We start from the raw sequence: 19,668 nt of genomic DNA, 5'->3' as shown, positions 1-19,668 counted from the left end.
CGGGGCGAGCGGCTGAGGCCACGCTGTCGCACGTCCGACGTCAGCAGCGGGACGAGAGAGGGAGGAGCCCGAGGAGAGGAGCAGGCTCGGGTGGGTGGAGCGCGGGACGAGTCACTTACCCGGTGCTGGGCTGCTCCGGCCGTGGGCGTGGCACGAGGACGTGGAAGCCGACCTCGGCGCAGGCGCAAAGGCCGCTGTGCGGGAGCCGGGTGGGCCTAGCGAGGCCCGGGCTCAAGGTTGTGGGCCGTCCTGGGCGGGCGCCCGAGGTATCGGGTTGCAGCCCGAGGTGGCACTGGCGGCTCCCGGACGCTCCATCCCATTTCCTTTCCTTTCCCCCGTCTTCTCAGTGTGGTTTTCTTGGTGAGTTATTTGAGGAGAAAGGGAAACTGTGGAAACCAGTCCGTTCCCATCGCATGCCTTTCCAGCTCCGTGCCTTCCCCTTTGCGCTGCTCGGCGGTGATCCCAGCGCTCTGTCCGCGCCCGCCTTCCAGGCTGCTTACGTCCCGGGCTCTTGCCGCCACCTGTGCGGGCGCGACCGCGCCCCGCCGTCCTCCCGGTTCACCTGTCGCGGCCCGTCCTCCCCTGGGCCACCTGCCTCGCTTTCTCCTGCACCTCGCCCCTTCTCCGCCAGTTTACCTCTTGATCGGGCTCCTCCTCTTAGGTCTTTGTTTTTTAAACGAGAAGCCTAAACCTGAAGGAGAAGCCTTTTGAACGGGCCCTTGAGTTGTTGCCTTTTTTTTTTTTTTTTTTTGGTGTCCCTTTTTGAAAACGATCTTAGAAGAGGTTTTATTCCGTTTGAACCATTTGGTCTTCCGTGAACCTACTTATTCGCGGACTTATTATGACTGCTGAAGGAAGCTCACCATCCCGAGGCTTTGAAAGACATTTTGGCAATATGGTTCTGAACCAACCTTATAGAGGCCACTCTGCCCGAAAGGGGACTAAGGATGCTCCAAGATAAGAGAAGGCCAGTTTTGGTCATCTCACTGCCAGGGCGCTCGGTGGAGGGATTAAAACAGCCTGGTGGCTTGGTTAATTTAAAAGGGTTTGCTGAATGTGTGAGTCCTTATCATCTTGGGCTCTTAGTGAATTTCATTAGACAAGAATAAATTTAGTTTTTTCTTATCCAGTTGGTCAGGTTTATATTTTTTATCCCAGGCGTTTAACAAACATTTTATTTCAGATGACTGGCACCTTGTGGGTGATGCTCCTGTTCTTCACGTCGGATTTTCTGTTTTGAAACAAAAGTTTATTTGTATATGCCACTTTGCCCTTTTCCTTTCCACTTTGAGTATTTTACGTTTTTGGGTTTTTTGCTTAGCATGTATAGAGAAGAATAATGTTCTCTACATATGCTAAGATTTGAACTAAGGACTCAGAATGATAATACCGTTAAGCCAAGTGGACAGTCATTGGCCAAAGTTTATAAACTTTCTAACTAGAAGGAACGCTTTAGGACTGTTTATGTGAATCAGTTCCTAAAAGAGCCAATAAAGGCAAAGCATGATTTCTGCAGTTAGTAAGCACCCACTGGCTTTAGCTAGTCTTGACTTTCTGCTGTTACTGAATACAGTAATTTCACTGATGTCAGTATGTTTATTATGGTTTTAAAAACACTAAACAGAATTTAAGGTCTCAATGTAGTGTATTCAGTGCACCGTCTTAATGAAGTTGTTAAATCATTTGGAAAGGAACTTTTTTTCCTTTAGATACTTGGTCTGTAATTCTTCTTGCCTTTTGAAGGTATGTTTACAAAGAATGCATTTCTAATTTTTATAATTCCCTCAAAATGGCAGTCCTATTCAAGGAAATGCCTATGTTCAGTATGTCCACAGAGAATTAGTATTGGTGTACCATCAGAGGTGGTGAACTTTTTCTGTAAAGGGCTAGATAATAAGTATTTTAGGCCTTTGCAGCCCAGATGGATCCTTTCGAAACTACTCAGCTCTACCATTATAGCTCAAAAGCAGCCAAAGACAATATTTAACAAATGAAAAAAATGAATGAGCCAAGTTTTGTTCCCATGAAACTTAATTTACAAAAATAGGGGTGGGCCAGATTTGGCCTGTGGGTTGTAGTTTGCACAGACCCCTTATATGAATGAATGGTTGTACATACAAATTAGGTTTTTTCGCTAAGTATTATTTTAATCTACTTAAATGAATAAAATGGGCAGAGGTGGGAATATAAATAGGACAATTGGGAGGAAAATAAACCCTTTCTAAAGACATATTCTTTACAATATTTTTCTAAGTTATAGAATTGCAAAGGGTACTTAAAGAGGCTTTTGAATTAGATACGCAAGACCTTAAAGATATCTAACAGCGTAAGACTACCAACAGGAAAGGCTTAGGCAGCTTGATTCTAAGATAAAGGCAAAGATGAGTGGTGAACTTGGAAAATGCTTTGATTGTAAGACCCCTGTGATTACCACATGGCACTGAAGTGTGGTCCTTCCTCCTCGCTGTTTCAGTCAGCTGACTGACTGAAGGCTTGTTAAGAGGATTTTTACTTAGTAGTCAGAAGCAGCAAAGCTTCTAACCTTCTGCGGGTTAGTTTATATCCTAATATATTTGCATTTTTTTCGTATTACTTATGGGAAAACAATTTATTGTAAAAATGCAGTAATTTTTTAAGAATTTTTAAAAAACCTTAGAATGTCTTTCTTCATAAAATAGTGGACTAGATTTAGTCATCCTTAGAAATTATTAATAGATTGTATTAAAACAGGATGACAAGTATAATCATGGCATAAATATTTTCAAAAGTTCATTGAACTGTAGCCAGTTCTCATCATGAAATAATTTTTGAAGTGCTACACCTTATTTTGGGAGAGTAATAACAAATATTTTAAATGGGTAACAAATGCTAAATCATTTTCACTAAATAGATTTTGACAATTTCCCAGAAGTATTCTAGGTAATTTTATAATGGAATTGAAAATTTCTGGACTATTTTGGAAGTAAAAATAATGGGTTTAATATGATTTTGGCTGATTATCAATCATCTAGTGGTAAATGTAGGAAAATATCACTGTAAATAGTTTCCTGAAAACTAATATGTATTTCTGTTTTCAAAGTGTATAACTTTGTTATCATTCTTAGGAAATAATTTAAAAACCTTTTAAAAAGTGGTTTCTGTACTTTTTTCCTTGAATTCTTCAGTTTTGATCAGCTTGCCACAGTAAAATTGTTAAATTTCATACTTCGAGGTCACACAGTACTTAAATTAAAAGGTACATGTGGACATTCTGTTTTTTAAAGTTCTTGCTATGATACTGACACATCACTGCCTTTCCATTTATCTGTTTGAATGGCAAGTGTCTTTCATGTCAAAAAAGTGTCCATTGGAACTAGTGGATCAAAAAACTCCACTGTAAGTGATAAGAAAACCTATTTAAAAATTATTAATGTATAATGGAGTGGTATATATCTTCTATCCCCTGAGAAATTAGAGAGTTTACAAAAATATTTTTTGTGTAGAACTTGGCTCTACAAAAAATATTTCAGAACATCAATGATTCAGTAAAACCTGAGTACTTAATGATCAAGAGATTTAGTCTTTAAGTACTGTTTTTGTTTCTTGACTCTTATGTGATTGACTTGCATTTAATTTGAAATAGTTTTGTTCTTTGGCTGAAGAAAAATTGCCTATTCATAACCCCTTTACTGAAAAACGTATTAAAATATAAGTAAATGAAAAAGTCTAATAGCATGGTTTTGAATCATAAAGGAAAATGATATGCAGTTGGTCCTCACTTTTCACAAGTTCTATATTTGTGAATTCTACTCACTAAAATTTATTTATAACCCAAAATTAATACTTGTAGCACTTTTGCAATCATTCATGGTCATGTGCACAGTGGTGAAAAATTCGAGTCATGAGATATGCATTCCAAGCTGGAGTTAAACAAGGTGATGCTCTGCCTTCTTGTTTCAGCTCCTACTATAAACAAGTGTCTTTTGAATTCTATTTAAGTGCCACATTTTTTGCATTTTTGTGCTTCTAGCTGGTGATTTTGCTGGTTAAAATGGCCCCCAAGCAGAGCACTGAAGTGCTACTCGTGTTCCTAAGGCACTAAGGCCACGATGTCCCTTACAGAGAAAATGTGTGTGTTAGATAAGTTTCCTTCAGGTGTGTGTTAAAGGCTGAGTTCAATGGTAATGAATCACTATGTATATATATTAAATAAGATGTCTTTAAGCAGAAACACACATAAAACATTACGTATTGATTGGTTGGCAAAAATGTTGTGACCAGAGGCTCACAGGAACCTAACCCTGTATTTCCCCTAGGAGCAATGGTTCAATATTCACTAATTCATATTCCTGGTGACATGATAGAATATAACTACCATGAATAATGAAAATTGACTATATTACCTCTTAAGTAAAAATGCAGTTTCCAGATAAAAGTTACATGCTGTGGGCATTATTCCATCTTCTCTTGTCTTTTGGTTGGCTTACAGTGAATGTTGAAACCCTAAAATGAGTTTGTGGCTAAATGTTACAAAATTTAGTATGTAGCTTCTTTAATTTTCTTTAAAAATGATAATGTTAGAGCAATTAATACCTGCCTTCTGCTAGTTTCAGGAAGATTTTTATGGTGAAGTAATACTGATACAGAATTAATAAGTTGAACTGTCACAATTTTCTACTTTGAATTCATATAAAACAAAGGAAGAATAAGGTTACAGAAGATAAGGTGAAGTTAACATGCATAATGTCTGTGTTACAGTCTTCTGCTTTTAATGGAGTTGACGTTAAGCATTGTAGCAACCAACATAAAGTGGAAAAGATCAGATAAAAGATTTAATGCCCATAAAAACAAACCAGCTACTCAGGTAATACACAATTATTACCAATATAGACCTCAGAAAGTTATGCATTGGGAACTAACAAAGAAGACACTCTGTGATGTTATAAGCAAAAGCCACCTGAATAGGAAGTTAATCAGGCTGTTTTATACAGTGTCCTCAAAATAATGTGGTAACGAAGAGTTCCAGAATAAAAGTAGTTTAATAAAAGAAATTGCTGATAGGGTTCAAGTGTACAGTTCTCTGATCCTTGGCTTGTTTCAGGGAAAGGATTAGACTGTGCTTGACAGAATAGTTCTTGATCCACGGATGAGTACCCGTTTTCTCTGAAGGTTTATAAACAAACCAAACCATAAAAAAATATGCCTAGCTTTGTGCCTAGATATTCTGATTGAATTTATATGTTTTTAGTCTATTGTCATTGAGTGACAGTGGTTAATATTACTATATAAATGGTCTTATGTGCCAACCACCATGCTATATGCTTTGAATTTATTATAAAATCATTTAAATAGCCAAGAGGTACCCATGTGTGGCAGACACTGTGCTTTTTACAGGAGATATTATTGCATCTAAATCATGTAGTGATTCAGATACTCATTTCATAGCCTCAGTCCACTGATCACTAAACATACAGTTAAATCATTGAAAGTTTTAGGTGTCGTGTGAAAGATTTATATTTATCATTTGGTTATGTTGTCTTGTATATTGCTTTGTGGCAGAACTTCGGTACTGTCTAGTAAAACTTTTTTTTTTAAGTAAAATTTGACCTGTCTTGCATACATTTGTGTTTTAATGGTGAGTAATTTCCAAAGACAGGGATTTGACCAGTATGGGGAATTACAGAGCTTCTCCGGATGCCAGAATAAGTTTGTCCTCTTATCATTGGAAACATTCCTGAGTTTTTTTGCTATCACTCTGGAGTCTGGAATTTGAGTTAAGTCTCTCCAATGATGATGTTTATAGGACAGAAATTAAAGTGATGGTCCCATGCAGAGAAGGTTATAGATATGTAGCCTTTGACTTTGCTGCTGATTATCAATTTTTCTTAAGTATTTGCATAATGTTATATCTTTCACTAGCTTTTTTTAAGGACTTCAACATGAAAAAGATGTAAGAATGATTCTTAACAGTATGCATGTAAAAGGCATGTAAGAAAGAAAATGTCATACCTTTGCCCTATAGTTTGGAAAATTATTTAAGCATCTTATTTATTTTTATAAGCAAATATTTTATTCTGGTTTCTTGTGAATTCTTTGACTAAGAAATTTATGAGTAACATGATAATCTCTCAACATTTTCATATAAACTAAAGAGAAATTAAATATAAAGAGTATTGTTCAGCTTTTTGTTCAGCAAGTAAATAGCATTCCAACTCCAAATAATCCTTATTTACATGGGTTATAAACCATGAGACAATTTTCATTATAGGAAAATAAATACTAATTTGATTTAGTATCTTTTTGAAAAAGCATCTATGATACGGCATTTTCTGAATAAAGTGTTGCTCATAGTTACAAATTGTTAAAGTTTGGATTACTCAATGTCTTAAGACTTGAAAAGATTGTTAAAAGGATAATATGAAATAAATGAGAATTTGGGTTCAAATACTTTTTTAAATATCCCATAAATTTGGAAGAATGTTAAACAGTGTATGTACTGTGGGCGTGGTTATACTTAATCCTATTGGGATAGTCTTTTGAAATTAGTAACCAAATGTCTTTTTTGTTTGTTTTTATGTTTGAAAGGGCAAAAGCCAGTTTTTAGGTTGGCTTGCGCAGAAAAGTGAAAAGAGAATGCTCCACTTTAACCGATGTCAGCATCTGAAACAAATAGCTCAGAAATGCTTTTCTAGTACACATGTGAAAACGGATAAACATGCACAGCTATTTCTTTCAAGAACCTTTGCACTTGCAGAATTAAGGAAGTCATGGCACTCAATCTACTCTCTTGTTGGAGACAAAAATATTATCCTGATGGGACCACCCGGTGCTGGGAAAACAACAGTAGGCAGAATAATAGGTCAGAAACTAGGTTGTTGTGTCATAGATGTGGATGATGATATCCTTGAAAAAACCTGGAATATGAGTGTGTCTGAAAAATTGCAGGATGTTGGTAATGAGCAATTTTTAGAAGAGGAAGGAAAAGCTGTGTTAAACTTCTCTGCATCTGGAAGTGTGATTTCCCTTACTGGGTCCAATCCACTGCACGAAGCTAGCATGCGGCATCTGAAGAAAAATGGAATAATTGTTTATCTGGATGTACCTCCAATAGATATAGTTAGTCGTCTAAAATTAATGAAAATAGATAGGATTGTAGGTCAGAATTCTGGAACATCTGTGAAAGATTTGCTTAAGTTTAGAAGACAGTATTATAAGAAGTGGTACGATACTCGTGTTTTATGTGAAAATGGGGCTTCCCCGGAGGAGGTAGCTGACAAAGTGCTGAATGCAGTTAAAAGATACCAAGATGTGGACTCAGAAACATTCATTTCCACAAGACACATTTGGCCTAAAGACTGTGAACAGAAGGTCCCAACGAAATTCTTCAGTGAAGCTGTGACTGAGGGGTTAGCTCCTGATGGTGGACTTTTTGTTCCTGAGAAGGAGTTTCCAAAATTAAACTTTGGGGAGTGGAAAAGCCTCGTAGGAGCAACGTACATAGAAAGAGCACAAATACTCTTGGAAAAATGTATACATCCTGCTGACATACCTGCTTCCAGGTTGGGAGAAATGATTGAAACTGCTTATGGGGAAAACTTTGCCTGCTCAAAAATTGCCCCTGTCAGGCACCTGTCAGGCAACCAGTTCATCCTGGAGTTGTTCCATGGACCAACGGGATCATTTAAAGATTTGTCTTTACAGCTCATGCCCCATCTTTTTGCACACTGTATTCCACCAAGTTGTAATTACATGATACTTGTAGCCACCTCAGGAGACACCGGGAGTGCAGTCTTAAATGGCTTTAGTCGTCTTAGTAAGAATGACAAGCAAAGAATAGCTGTGGCCACATTTTTTCCTGAGGATGGAGTAAGTGATTTTCAAAAAGCACAAATAATTGGCAGTCAGAACGAAAATGGATGGGCAGTAGGTGTCACGTCAGATTTTGATTTTTGCCAGACATCTATAAAAAGGATTTTTCAAGATTCTGATTTTACTGGCTTTCTTACTGTGGAATATGGAACAGTGTTAAGTTCAGCTAATTCCATAAACTGGGGCCGACTGCTTCCCCAAGTAGTTTATCATGCTTCTGCATACCTTGATCTCGTTAGCCAAGGGTTTATTTCTTTTGGAAGCCCAGTCGATGTGTGTATTCCCACAGGAAACTTTGGTAACATTTTAGCAGCAGTGTATGCCAAAACCATGGGAATCCCTATTCGAAAATTTATTTGTGCTTCTAATCAGAACCATGTTTTGACTGATTTTATAAAAACAGGACATTATGATCTAAGGGAAAGAAAATTAGCACAAACCTTTTCACCAGCAATTGATATTCTCAAATCTTCAAACCTGGAGCGACATTTACACTTGATGGCTAATAAAGATGGACAATTAATGACAAGATTATTTAATCAATTAGAAGAGCAGCATCACTTCCAGATAGAAAAGATTCTAGTTGAGAAAATTCAGCAGGATTTTGTAGCTGACTGGTGCTCTGAGGGAGAGTGCCTAGCAGCTATTCACTCTACCTACAATACTTCCGGGTATATTTTGGATCCACACACTGCTGTTGCAAAAGTAGTTGCAGACAGAATGCAAGATAAAACCTGCCCAGTGATCGTCTCATCTACAGCTCATTACTCAAAGTTTGCACCTGCTATCATGCAGGCTTTAAAGATCAAAGAAATCAGTCAGACTTCATCAAGTCAGGTTTATTTACTGAGTTCATACAATGCATTACCTCCACCTCATGAGGCTTTATTGGAGAGAACAAAACAGCAAGGGAACATGGAGTGCCAGGTCTGTGCAGCTGATGTGAATGTCCTGAAGAGTCACGTGGAAAAACTGGCACAAAATCACTTCATATAGAAGTTTTCTGAGTTAAAAAAAATGTTCTGGTGATAAGCATGCAATAATTGATCACAAAAGTAGATTTGGAATACAAATGACATTTTGTTTTTTATGTTAATATGTATGTCTATATGTAGATCTGTTATCTTTCAGAATTTCAATAGCCTAATCTCTAGATCTGAACATTATACCTACACATGCTCCTTGGATCCTTAATCTGGAAGTGACAGAAAGGTAGCATAGTACACAGACCCTTGCGCTGTGCTTTGCACTCATGAGGGATATATCAGTTTCTACTCCCTCACCCCCACTTTTAAGCAGACCAAAATGTCTGGCGTTCAATCTGGCAATTAAAATATTTAAGCATAGTTGTTCCGTAGTACATCTGTAACCATTACCAGTTCTCTATTGAATAGAAAGATAATTTACCACTCTAATGGTAACTTCTGTGGAGGAAGTAGTAAGCTCATCTATTAAGAAAGGGCTAGTAGTGTTTTTGACTCTCCATTTCGGACTTGTAATTAATTATGTGTATTCTACGCCACCCAGATTAGATAAGTGCTCTGGCCTTCACTCCCCTTAAGATATGTAGAGTTACGGTGATGTAGTTTGAAAACCAAGACACAAGATTTAAATCCACAATGTAATAATCCACAGAACTACTTAGTAGTGGATACGGAAATAAAATTGTGTATCTATTTCAAGAGAAAAGCTTTCCAAAATTCAGAGTATTTGAATAGTCTTCATGGAAGCATGTTTCTAGTTCTACCAGTTTTCCTGTATTATTTGGACTCCATTCCTATATAATTTGTCTATGGTCTATTTTCAATGAACATTGTCTTTTTTGGTAACTAAAATCACATACAGTTGATGCACATATTTAGTTTTTCCTTCTTTGTAGTAACAGTACATTATAAACGTGATTTACATTTGTGAATTTCCTGGATGTTTTATTTCTGAATTAAAGATTATCAGTGAAAGGACCTATTAGTGTAATGGACTACTCTCAACCACAAGATGGCATTCCTAACATAATTTGTCTTTGCTGATAACATTCTGCTTCATTTTCTGGGAAAACTACCTCCATAAACATATTATAAGTTGTCAAGAAAAAATTGTAATCGTTCAATGAGCCGAAGCAATCTGTTTAAAAAATTAAACTAATTATGTTAACTTTGGATCTATGGCTTCTAAAATGTACATTTTAAAACCAAAACTTGAAAACTAAGAGCCGTTACAAGAAAATAATGGAAGATTCAAAGTTTACTTATTCACGTAGGTCTTAGTTATTTTATCATTTGCTTATAAGGATATTTGTTTCAGTAAATGATATGTTTAGAAAACGCATGTAAATTTTCCTGTGTGTATGAGAATGCACTATTTTTCTGAAAGTGGGAGGGACAGTGTTTAAAAAAAATGACATGGGGCTTCCCTGGTGGTGCAGTGGTTAAGACTCCACCTGCCAATGCAGGGTACACGGGTTCGAGCCCTGTTCCGGGAAGATCCCACATGCTGCGGAGCAACTAAGCCCGTACGCCACAACTACTGAGCCTGCGTTCTAGAGCCCGCGAGCCAAAACTACTGAGCCCGCGAGCCACAACTGCTGAAGCCCGTGCGCCTAGAACCCGTGCTCCACAAAAGAAGCCACTGCAATGAAAAGCCCATGCACCGCAACGAAGAGTAGCCTCCACTCGCCGCAACTAGAGAAAGCCCGCGCAACAAAGACCTAACACAGCCAAAAATGAATAAATAAAATAAATCTATTAAAAAAAAAAGACATGATTTTTGCCCACAAGAACTGTAATTAAGGAGACAACATGTAAAATTAAATCATGTATTGATACAACACAGAAGAGTTACTGCAAGTTAGGTCATGAGTAAGTGAAAAATGATACAGTCAAGAGCTGTAGGATTACCATGGACCAGTCAGAAAAGGCTTCACAGAGGACATAGAAACAGAGGTAAGTCCTGAAGGATGGCAAGATTTTCTAGGTGAAAAGGAAGGGGAAATACATTTTAGGCAGACAAAGGAAATAGGTATGGTGAGTTGTTCAAGAGGGTACCTGCCTTTATCTGTGGTTGGTTTTGTTCTCTGTCCAAAACTTACTTCATGCCTTCACTTTTTCTTAAAACCAACTCTAGCCCTTCCCTCTCAGCTAAAAACCTTGCCTCAGTCAAGAGGAACAAGCCAGCAGTGAAGACATGCTTTCCCACCACCAAATGTCTGAATCTGCTGTACCTGTTTCTCTCCTCGCCTGCCTCCCGCTGGGTTGAATTGGGTGGTATTCCTTCAGGTGTGTCTTGGCTTCTGTTCCCGTCAGGGCGCTCACATCACTTGCTTCATCAGTTCTCTCCTCTGCTGTTTCTTCAACCTCCCCCCTCTGATGGAACCTTTCTTTCTATGCCATTCAGATGCTCTGTTTTCATATCTTATAAAGCATAAGAGCAAAACAAAACTCTAAACATCCACATTTCCCCCCCTCTACTCTTTTATTTCTTTACGTTCCATTCAAGACCAAGCCTTCAAAAAGAGTTGTCTGCATATATGGTCTCCACTTTCTTACCTCTCATTTTCTCCAGCGTATGTAAAGTACACTTACAGTTTAAGGAGGAATAATAAACAACCATGTGCCCCACACCTTGCTTTACGAATAGACCATTCCTCATCTGTGACACCCACTGTGGCTCCTCTTTGATTACATTTACTTCTCTCCCTCAGAGGTAACCACTGTCCTAAATTTTCTCTTCATCATTCCCTTGTTTGTACTACAATTCTGCACTGTTTAGTTTTGCCTCTTTTTAAATGTATGTAAATGGAATCATACTATATATATTCTTCCATGACGTTTTATTTAAAAACTTTAAAATTCATCCATGCAGATGAGTGAAACCATAGTTCATTAATTTTTATTACTGTATAATATCCTATAGTATGAATACCATAATCTATCCATTTGCCAGTTAGTGGACATTTAGATTGTCTAATATTTATATGTTCTTGTATCCAATAGGTATACTGTTTTGTAAAGTTGTGTTGAAGGCTAGTGAAAATGGACTTCCAAACATTTGTGATTCTTTCTAATGTTGTAAAAATCGGTTTCATATCTTGGCTGTATTAAAATAAAAATGTATGGTCTGTTTATGATATGAAAAATTATTATCAGTTCTTAGGCTATGGTTATAATTTCTACCTTATCTTTGAAATTATTTTACCACGTCAAAAAATATAGTGAACTTGTAAGATTTTTGAGAAAAAAGAAAGGAGATTTTTAAATTACATGTTAATGAAAATTGTAAAATATTTTTTCATCAAAATCGAGTTTAGAAGGTAATAAATTGTTCTCTTTGAAGTTTTTGTTAGATTTTAATAGCAACTCACTTTCAAAAACAATCACAGCAAATACTGTTTCTCTCAATCCATTAAAAATTGCCATTTTTCAAAATGGAAACTTTAAAATAGATATTCCAGAGCTCATAAGAAATGCTAAAATAAGAAAAAAATGCTAGGAATCACTTTGAACAGAAGTTAAAAACATTTTTAAACAACAACAAAAACTCTTTTTGGCACTCTTTAAGGCACAAATATCAATGCACGTTGATGTTTAAATCACTCAACTTTATTTCAGATTAAACTAGGCTTGCTTGTATTCATGGCAACATTAAACTTTAATTTATAACTATATGCCCAGCAATAGGTTTTCTTTTGAAGCCACATAAAAAAATACTGCTTGGGGTATACTTGACAGCACACACCCCAGATTTGCAATCCATGTTGTAGTATATCATTTTCTTTAAAATTAGAGAACTTCTAGGTTTTCAATATTTTTAAAAAATATTTATTTAGGCTGTGCCAGCTCTTAGTTGCGGCACGTGGGACCTAGTTCCCCGACCAGGTATCCAACCCAGCCCCCTGCACTGGGAGCGCGAAGTCTCACCCATTGGCGTGCCAGGGAAGCCCCTCAATGTTTTGTTTGCAGCACTTACTATCTCATGTTCTCATTGAGTCATTCACTTGCTTTCTGTGCTGCTGCTGGTCTTTTCATCTGACATTTTTGTCCATTTATGACTTACTTTTTTAATGACTTTACTGCCACTTTAGTGGTCCCCAAAAGCAATTCAATGATGTGACCTGGGTATTGTTTCTGGTGCCAACCTCTAAAGTTGATTCTCTGGTTTTCTGGAGATTCTTTGGTCCATTTATTATCTTTTAATAAATTTATTTTAATTTAAGCTTAAACTTGTTCGGAGTAACTTCTGTTATTTGCAATAACAACCCTGCTTAATACAGTTCTAAGTGATGATTACAAGTAAAATTAGTGAGATTGGCACCAAGTGATATAGAGTAAACATTTTGAGCTGGGCAAAAATAAGTTAAAGTATTCGGTGGAAATTGACTGGCTATATATGGTTACAGGAAAGAGTATTGTATATTTTATTATTATTTGTAATTTTGTGTTCTACATTGTTTAATCAGTAAAAGTCTTAATAAACTTATGTATACACACACACATTTTTCAGAGAGCCAATTATTACTACCACATTGAATATATGGCAAACACATGACTTCACCTTTCTAAAATCTTAAAATTTTGGAATTGCAAAACATTTAACCCATGGGTTTTGCATAATGGATTGTTAACTTGTTCATTTTAGCACAACACAGTTTCCTAATCTAACAGAAAAGATAATGCAAGAAAATAGCATTTCTACTGGATCAAGTGGCCTGGTTAAAATGATTTGACATCCTGGTTTGACAAGATTGGAGATTATTCATATTTGTCTTGAATTTTACAAAGTTCAAATCAAACAGCAGAAGTTTTCAGAAAATAATTTTACTTGCCCTCGATATTACCTTTTTTTCTGGGACTATCTCTCCAATCTGTTTGAGATTTTAAATATAATTGGCTGACATAATATTTAAACAACTGCCAAATCAACATGGGTCATTACCAGAAAAAACATCATTTCTTGTAAATTCCACATCTGTTTAGGGTTCTTCTCTATTAAAGTAATGTAACTTAATCCTAAAAGATCTGAAAAGCTTATTTATTCACAGCATTCTGTATACTTTCCAGAAAAAGAGTCAAGTCAAAAGGTACCCCCTTTTCCCTTCAGTGTTGTAGCCTACTATGAAGAAACAGAACATCTTTCTCTTGAGAAAAGTTGAGTATAATAATATTTTACTGGCAAAAGAAAGAAGGAAAATATTAGTTTAAATTGGGTCAAGAGCATAAAATTTCTACTGGCCGAAAGTCATACCAAAATGAAATGAAATTTTAAGGAGAAAACAATCAAAGCTAAAATATCCTTTAAAATATGCAGGTCATTCTTATCAAAGAGGAAAAAAATACATGTAGGAGCTTTATAACTTTGAAAATGATTACACATAAATTATTTGATTTTCCCAAGACCTCAGAAAGGGACATAATGCCTTGATGCAGTCACCACAGTGAGAAGTCCAGAAATTAAATTTTGCTCAGGTACACAAAGTTGATCAGATTTAGCGATTTTTATCTTCCACTAATCACACTTATAGAAGAATAAACATAAACTAAAATGTACATTTATTGATTTATAATGGTTGATATATCTTTCCAGTGACCACATATTTGGTCTTCTCCACCTAAGACTCCCCATCCCTTTTAAGAAGATACTGTGGAAATAGTTTATTTGGTAAATATGAAGTCAAACCAAAGAGAGAAGGATCGTTTTCAGGGATGTTTCACTCACAATTAACTGTAGTTATCCCACAATATAGAATACCTCTTGAGTGAACAGAATATTCTTACCTGTTTGACTCAAGGTCGTTCTTCTCTGGACAGTGTTAAATATACACTGCTAACTCTTGATCTTTGTATCATCATCCTTCCAGATCACACACTTTGAGTCAACATGTTCCTTTTTCAGATTTGTAACAAAACAAAACATCATAGTTTCAGTCCTTGGGAAGCTTATGGAGAACTTAGGCAAGTAATTCAACTTATTACAAGATCATATGATATATATTATGATCAGAACCAGCCAGAAACATGGTGGACCCTGAGAAAGCTAGTTAGATATTTGGTTCCCCTTCAAACTGATGTTCTTTAAGCATTTGTTCCACTTTCCTTTTGGGCAGAGACCACAGTTTTTGCACAGACCCCCCACCACAAGCACAATGCAGGGAAGGACAGAGAAGGACACCTACTGGCAGAGGTTCCCTCTCCTGTGCTGTCCTAAGCAGCTCAGCTTGGACTCCTAACTTGCATACCTTACTAGCAAAACAAAAACATGGAAACTAACCAAACTCACCCTCTTTGAAAGGCAGTTTAGAAATCCTTTATTGTTATTCAAGCGTATTCTTGGGTCTTCTCACCTCTGATTCCTAGAACCTTGTTGAAGTAGTCCTTCTGAGCACGAATGGTATTGATAAACACTATATTCTCTCTGCAATGTTCCTAACGACGTGTAAATCTTTTTGAAGACTGGTACCCTGGACAACTGCCTGGCTGGCTCTTGCCTAGTCTGCTTCAGGCCATGATCATGTTCTAGACCTGGGGCTATGGATGGGAGAGAGTCATAGATATCAGACTGAGGGATTAAAGAAGGCATTCTAGAAGAGCTGATCACGTGGGAGTCAAAGTTTAAAAGTCAAGTGACAGTCATGTAGGTGAATTGGTGAGCAGAGGAAACAACATGGCGGCAAGTAGGGACGTATCACTCAGCTTGCCTGGAACAAAACATGTATGTATGGGGTTGTGAAGATGAAGCTAGAAAATCAGGCAGGATCCATGAGTTTACATGTTTCTGAAAGCTATGAGATATCACTGAGGAATTTTAAGTAGAATACCATAATTAACTCTTTATTTTAGAAGGATCATGCTAGCAACTGGGTGGGGTGGGGGGATTAGACTCATAGACCTGAGACCCATTAAGAGGCCAGAGTATAAGCTGCAGTAGTGGAACCAGAAGAAGTATTTTCAAGAAATACTTAGGACGTAGCTTTATAGGATTTGATGACAGATTAAATGAGAAGGGCATGGAGAAAGATTCAAGTTTGTAAACTAGATGGATGGTTTTACCATTCACAGAGATCAAGAATATAGTAGGATGAGCAGACTTGGTGATGAATAGAATGGAGAGGAAATGGTGATGGTTCTGCGTGCCTAACTCACTAGACACTTAATTTTCACTCTAATTTTCCATCACATCTTGAAATAAATAGTCTCCAAACCCTCTTCAAAGAAGAGAAAGTAAAGTGACTCACTTACTAATGAAAGCATGTGGGGATTTGGAGAACTTTCACCTCCAAACAAATGCATCTCTGTTTCTCCCCTAACACACATCCAAACCTGTCTTGCACTTCTTTCCTCCTGTCTTTCCTTATCATGTTCTACTAAAAATGCTTCCTAAATCCTGCCTATCTGTCAACATTTTCAAATTGCAAATCAGAATTCACTTCATTTAAATTATTCCCTGAGCAACCACCATTCCTGTTCATTTTAGCTTTAGCATTTATATGCTCTTCTATAGTTAACTTGCTAATATCCTGGCATTCTTTCTAATAAATATTATTTTAAAAATTTATTATAAAATTCTTTACAAGTTCAAGTTCTTTGATATCAGCCAAAGTACCAGTGTATTATTGTCTAAAGGATAAAGTCTTAGTTAATTGACTTCTTGGTATACTTCATTCTGATAACTGACAATAAAACAGATAACACAATAATTTATTGAATTTTAAGCTTGTTGGGCAGCCTTCTTTATGTAATGGAACATTTTGACATGCAGTCACTTTCTAAGGTACAGAGTATTATAGGATATTTCAGATTATTTGTGGGTACCTTTTTTTGTTTTTTAATCTCTAATTTTTTTTTTTGGCTGTACCTCTCAGCATGTGGGATCTTAGTTCCCCAACCAGGGATCAACCTGTGCCCCCTGCAGTGGAAACGCGGAGTCTTAACCATTGGACCGCCAGGGAAGTCCCTGTGGCTACCATTGTTGTTCAATATCTACTCACAATTTTTTGGTTTGTTTTCTAGGATAAGGTGTCACAGGAAATGGTTTCCCTTTAAAAGGAGTTGTTTTACTTTTTTGGTTATCAGGAAAGATGATAGAAGTCTGATAGTTGTCTGAAGGATTCCCATGAAATTTACACTTTAAACAGACATGGAACGGTGCTGTGTCCCCACTTCCCCATGTTATAGTGCTGCCTAGCACATGCTGTGGTCTCCACTTTTAATAGTAAGTGAATTAGGCATTAGACATTTGTTTAACTCTTAAGGAACTTAGGTTTACATTTAAAAGATACTCATTACAGTGTCAGTGAGTACCTTTCTCATCTGTACAGGCCTCTATTTTTTAATCTGTTTCTTAATCTTAATCTCTTAATCTTAAAATTGGTATATACTTGTTATGGGGATCTGGTAAATTGATGTACGTGAGAAGATTTTTAAGGAATACATCATATTATTCTTAGGGTGCCGTAAAAAAAAAAAAAAGACATCGAAACACAGGGACTTCCCTGATGGTCCAGTGATTAGGGCTCCGCACTTTCACTGCCATGGGCCTGGGTTCAACCCCTTGTCGGGGAATGAAGATTCCACAAGCCACCACGTGGTGTGGCAAAAAAACAACAAAAAAAAGATATTCTTAGGGTGCCATTATGAATACTGCCTTAAATTTTGTTTGTTCGTTTGTTTTTGCGGTACGCGGGCCTTTCACTGTTGTGGCCTCTCCCGTTGCGCAGCACAGGCTCCAGACGCGCAGGCTCAGCGGCCATGGCTCACGGGCCCAGCCGCTCCGCGGCATGTGGGATCTTCCCACGAACCCGTGTCCCCTGCGTCGGCAGGCGGACTCTCAACCACTGCGCCACCACCAAGCCCCTACCTTAAATTTTGGGAGAACTGAGAAGCATGTTGATTTTTTTTTTTTTTTTTTTAGTAGTAGTTTTCTTTTCTGAGAATGATTTAATGTATTCAAGAAAAATCCCTGCAATCCTATTAGGTTGATTTGTGAAATGAATGCCAGTTTCTGACACTGGAATAGAATGGGACAATATGATCTTAAATGCACATTTTTGTTTCAAACTATGTTTTTTTTTTCTTTCAGTAGTTCATGAATGCTATCTGTTTCTCATAATGTCAATGATGTGGAATGACCTGGACATTATTTCCAGAAACTGTTTAAATCAGTCTTTGGTTTGATTTAGCACTGATTAAAGCCTTGCTCATCTTCTCAGCATCCTTTTTTGTCAAGAGTAAAAGGATTAAAAAAAAAAAAAACTGCAAGAGGATGTGGAGCAGTGCTTAACCAATGCTGTGGAGGGGGGTTTATTAATTATTATGATTCAATGTGGCTGTTTCCTTTTCTTCACAGGGGAAATGAGAAATCTCCTGGTGGTACAATCAGAATGATACTAGAAGCCATATCTTTGCAAAGCCAAAATGATCTATTTAAAACTTAGATACATTGTATCAAGTACAGAATTAATCTCACTGACACAAAAGAGGAATTCACGATCAATAGTATCATGGGCTTTTTTTAATATATATATCTTCATTGGAGTATAATTGCTTCACAATACTGTGTTAGTTCCTGTTGCATAAGAAAGCGAATCAGCCATATGCATACACATGTCCCCATATCCCCTCCCTCTTGAGCCTCCCTCCCACCCTCCCTATCCCACCCTTGTAGGTCATCGCAAAGCACCGAGCTGATCTCCCTGTGCTATGCAGCTGCTTCCCACCAGCCAACTAGTTTACATTTGGTAGTGTATGTATGTATCATGGACTTTTGATGAGAGCGTTATTTCAATCATTAGAACTATCACCTCCATTTTCTTGTGTGGGTGGTAAGCTCTAATTCCATAATTTAAAGGTTTTCTTGCATTTTACCATCTTTATAATACCCCAGAGGTGAAAAACTTTTCCCGTATGCTTTATAGACGCAGTTCTGAAGCTGGATCACCTGTACCCAGGCCCTGGTTCCAAAACCAGCTTTCAGACCCTGGGAAAGTTACGAAATCTTCCTGTGCCTCGGCTGCTCATCTAGAACACATGGATAAAAATACCTGCCTGCTTGAGTTGTGAGAACAACAGGAGATAGTACATATGAAGCACCACAATCCTTTGCTTTCTCCAAAAACATGACCCTTCCAAAGGCTGAGCCTAAAATAATTTTGTTCTGTAAAACACTGAAATCTCACTATACCTTTCCTTAAACAGGTTGACTTTTTTTCTTTTTTTCTACCAAACTGCTGTGTTGTATTCCAGCCAAAACATTTATTTACTGACGTGCCCAAAGGTCTTTAAATTAAGTCATATATGTTAGTTTCAATATCCTAGAAATTCACAATGTTTCAGTAGAAGCTATTTTATTTAGGTGGAGAAAAAAATGACATTTTGTCATTTTCAAGTTGTGGCCAAATCAGTAGACTCTCACTTTGCTTTCCGCCAACTAAAATTAGTTTTTGGCAACAAGATTCAGGGTTATTAACTCTGAAGCTGCTGGCAGTTTAAGTTTTTATCTATCCAAATTCTTATAGCTCAGGGAACAGAAAAACCCAATTTTTCCTCTTATAAATTTAATCCAATGTGAACACAAATTTTCAAGTTTCACTCAGGGATGCCAATTCTTTTCGTGTTCAGTTTTTCCACGATGAAGCCCTTCTTGGACGCTAGTGAGCAGGATTAAACCTCAGGAGCATGTGAGGCCACCTGAAAGTGCCTCATTGTCTTGTAGTCTTTCTGGGTCACTCAGTATTTGATTATCCAGACTAATTGTGGGCAAGGAAAGCATGGATAATCAAATTGTACAGACAAGCTCTTGTATCTTATTTTGGCTGACGGCTTCATCCTTCTT

General features: G+C 37.2%; 1 protein-coding gene across 1 annotated transcript; it reads left to right on the top strand.

Annotated features, from left to right (window-relative positions):
• The first annotated feature begins 286 nt into the window (after window positions 1-286).
• THNSL1 (threonine synthase like 1) lies at window positions 287-10,236 on the top strand. Its single transcript, XM_024765386.1, has 2 exons — window positions 287-360; window positions 6,565-10,236. The coding sequence occupies exon 2, from the start codon at window positions 6,613-6,615 to the stop codon at window positions 8,842-8,844; it is 2,232 nt and encodes a 743-aa protein (XP_024621154.1). The 5' UTR covers window positions 287-360; window positions 6,565-6,612; the 3' UTR covers window positions 8,845-10,236.
• The last annotated feature ends 9,432 nt before the right edge of the window (window positions 10,237-19,668 follow it).

The sequence above is a fragment of the Neophocaena asiaeorientalis genome, unplaced genomic scaffold (genome assembly GCF_003031525.2).
Source record: "Neophocaena asiaeorientalis asiaeorientalis breed wild unplaced genomic scaffold, Neophocaena_asiaeorientalis_V1.1 scaffold217, whole genome shotgun sequence".
Lineage (NCBI taxonomy): Eukaryota > Metazoa > Chordata > Mammalia > Artiodactyla > Phocoenidae > Neophocaena > Neophocaena asiaeorientalis.
Note: the sequence above shows the minus strand (reverse complement) of the source record. Positions and strands in the feature narration are given on the sequence as shown.

Coding starts and splice junctions, on each gene's coding strand:
- THNSL1 (XM_024765386.1), top strand. CDS start 6,613: ATGCTCCACTTTAACCGATGTCAGCATCTGAAACAAATAGCTCAGAAA.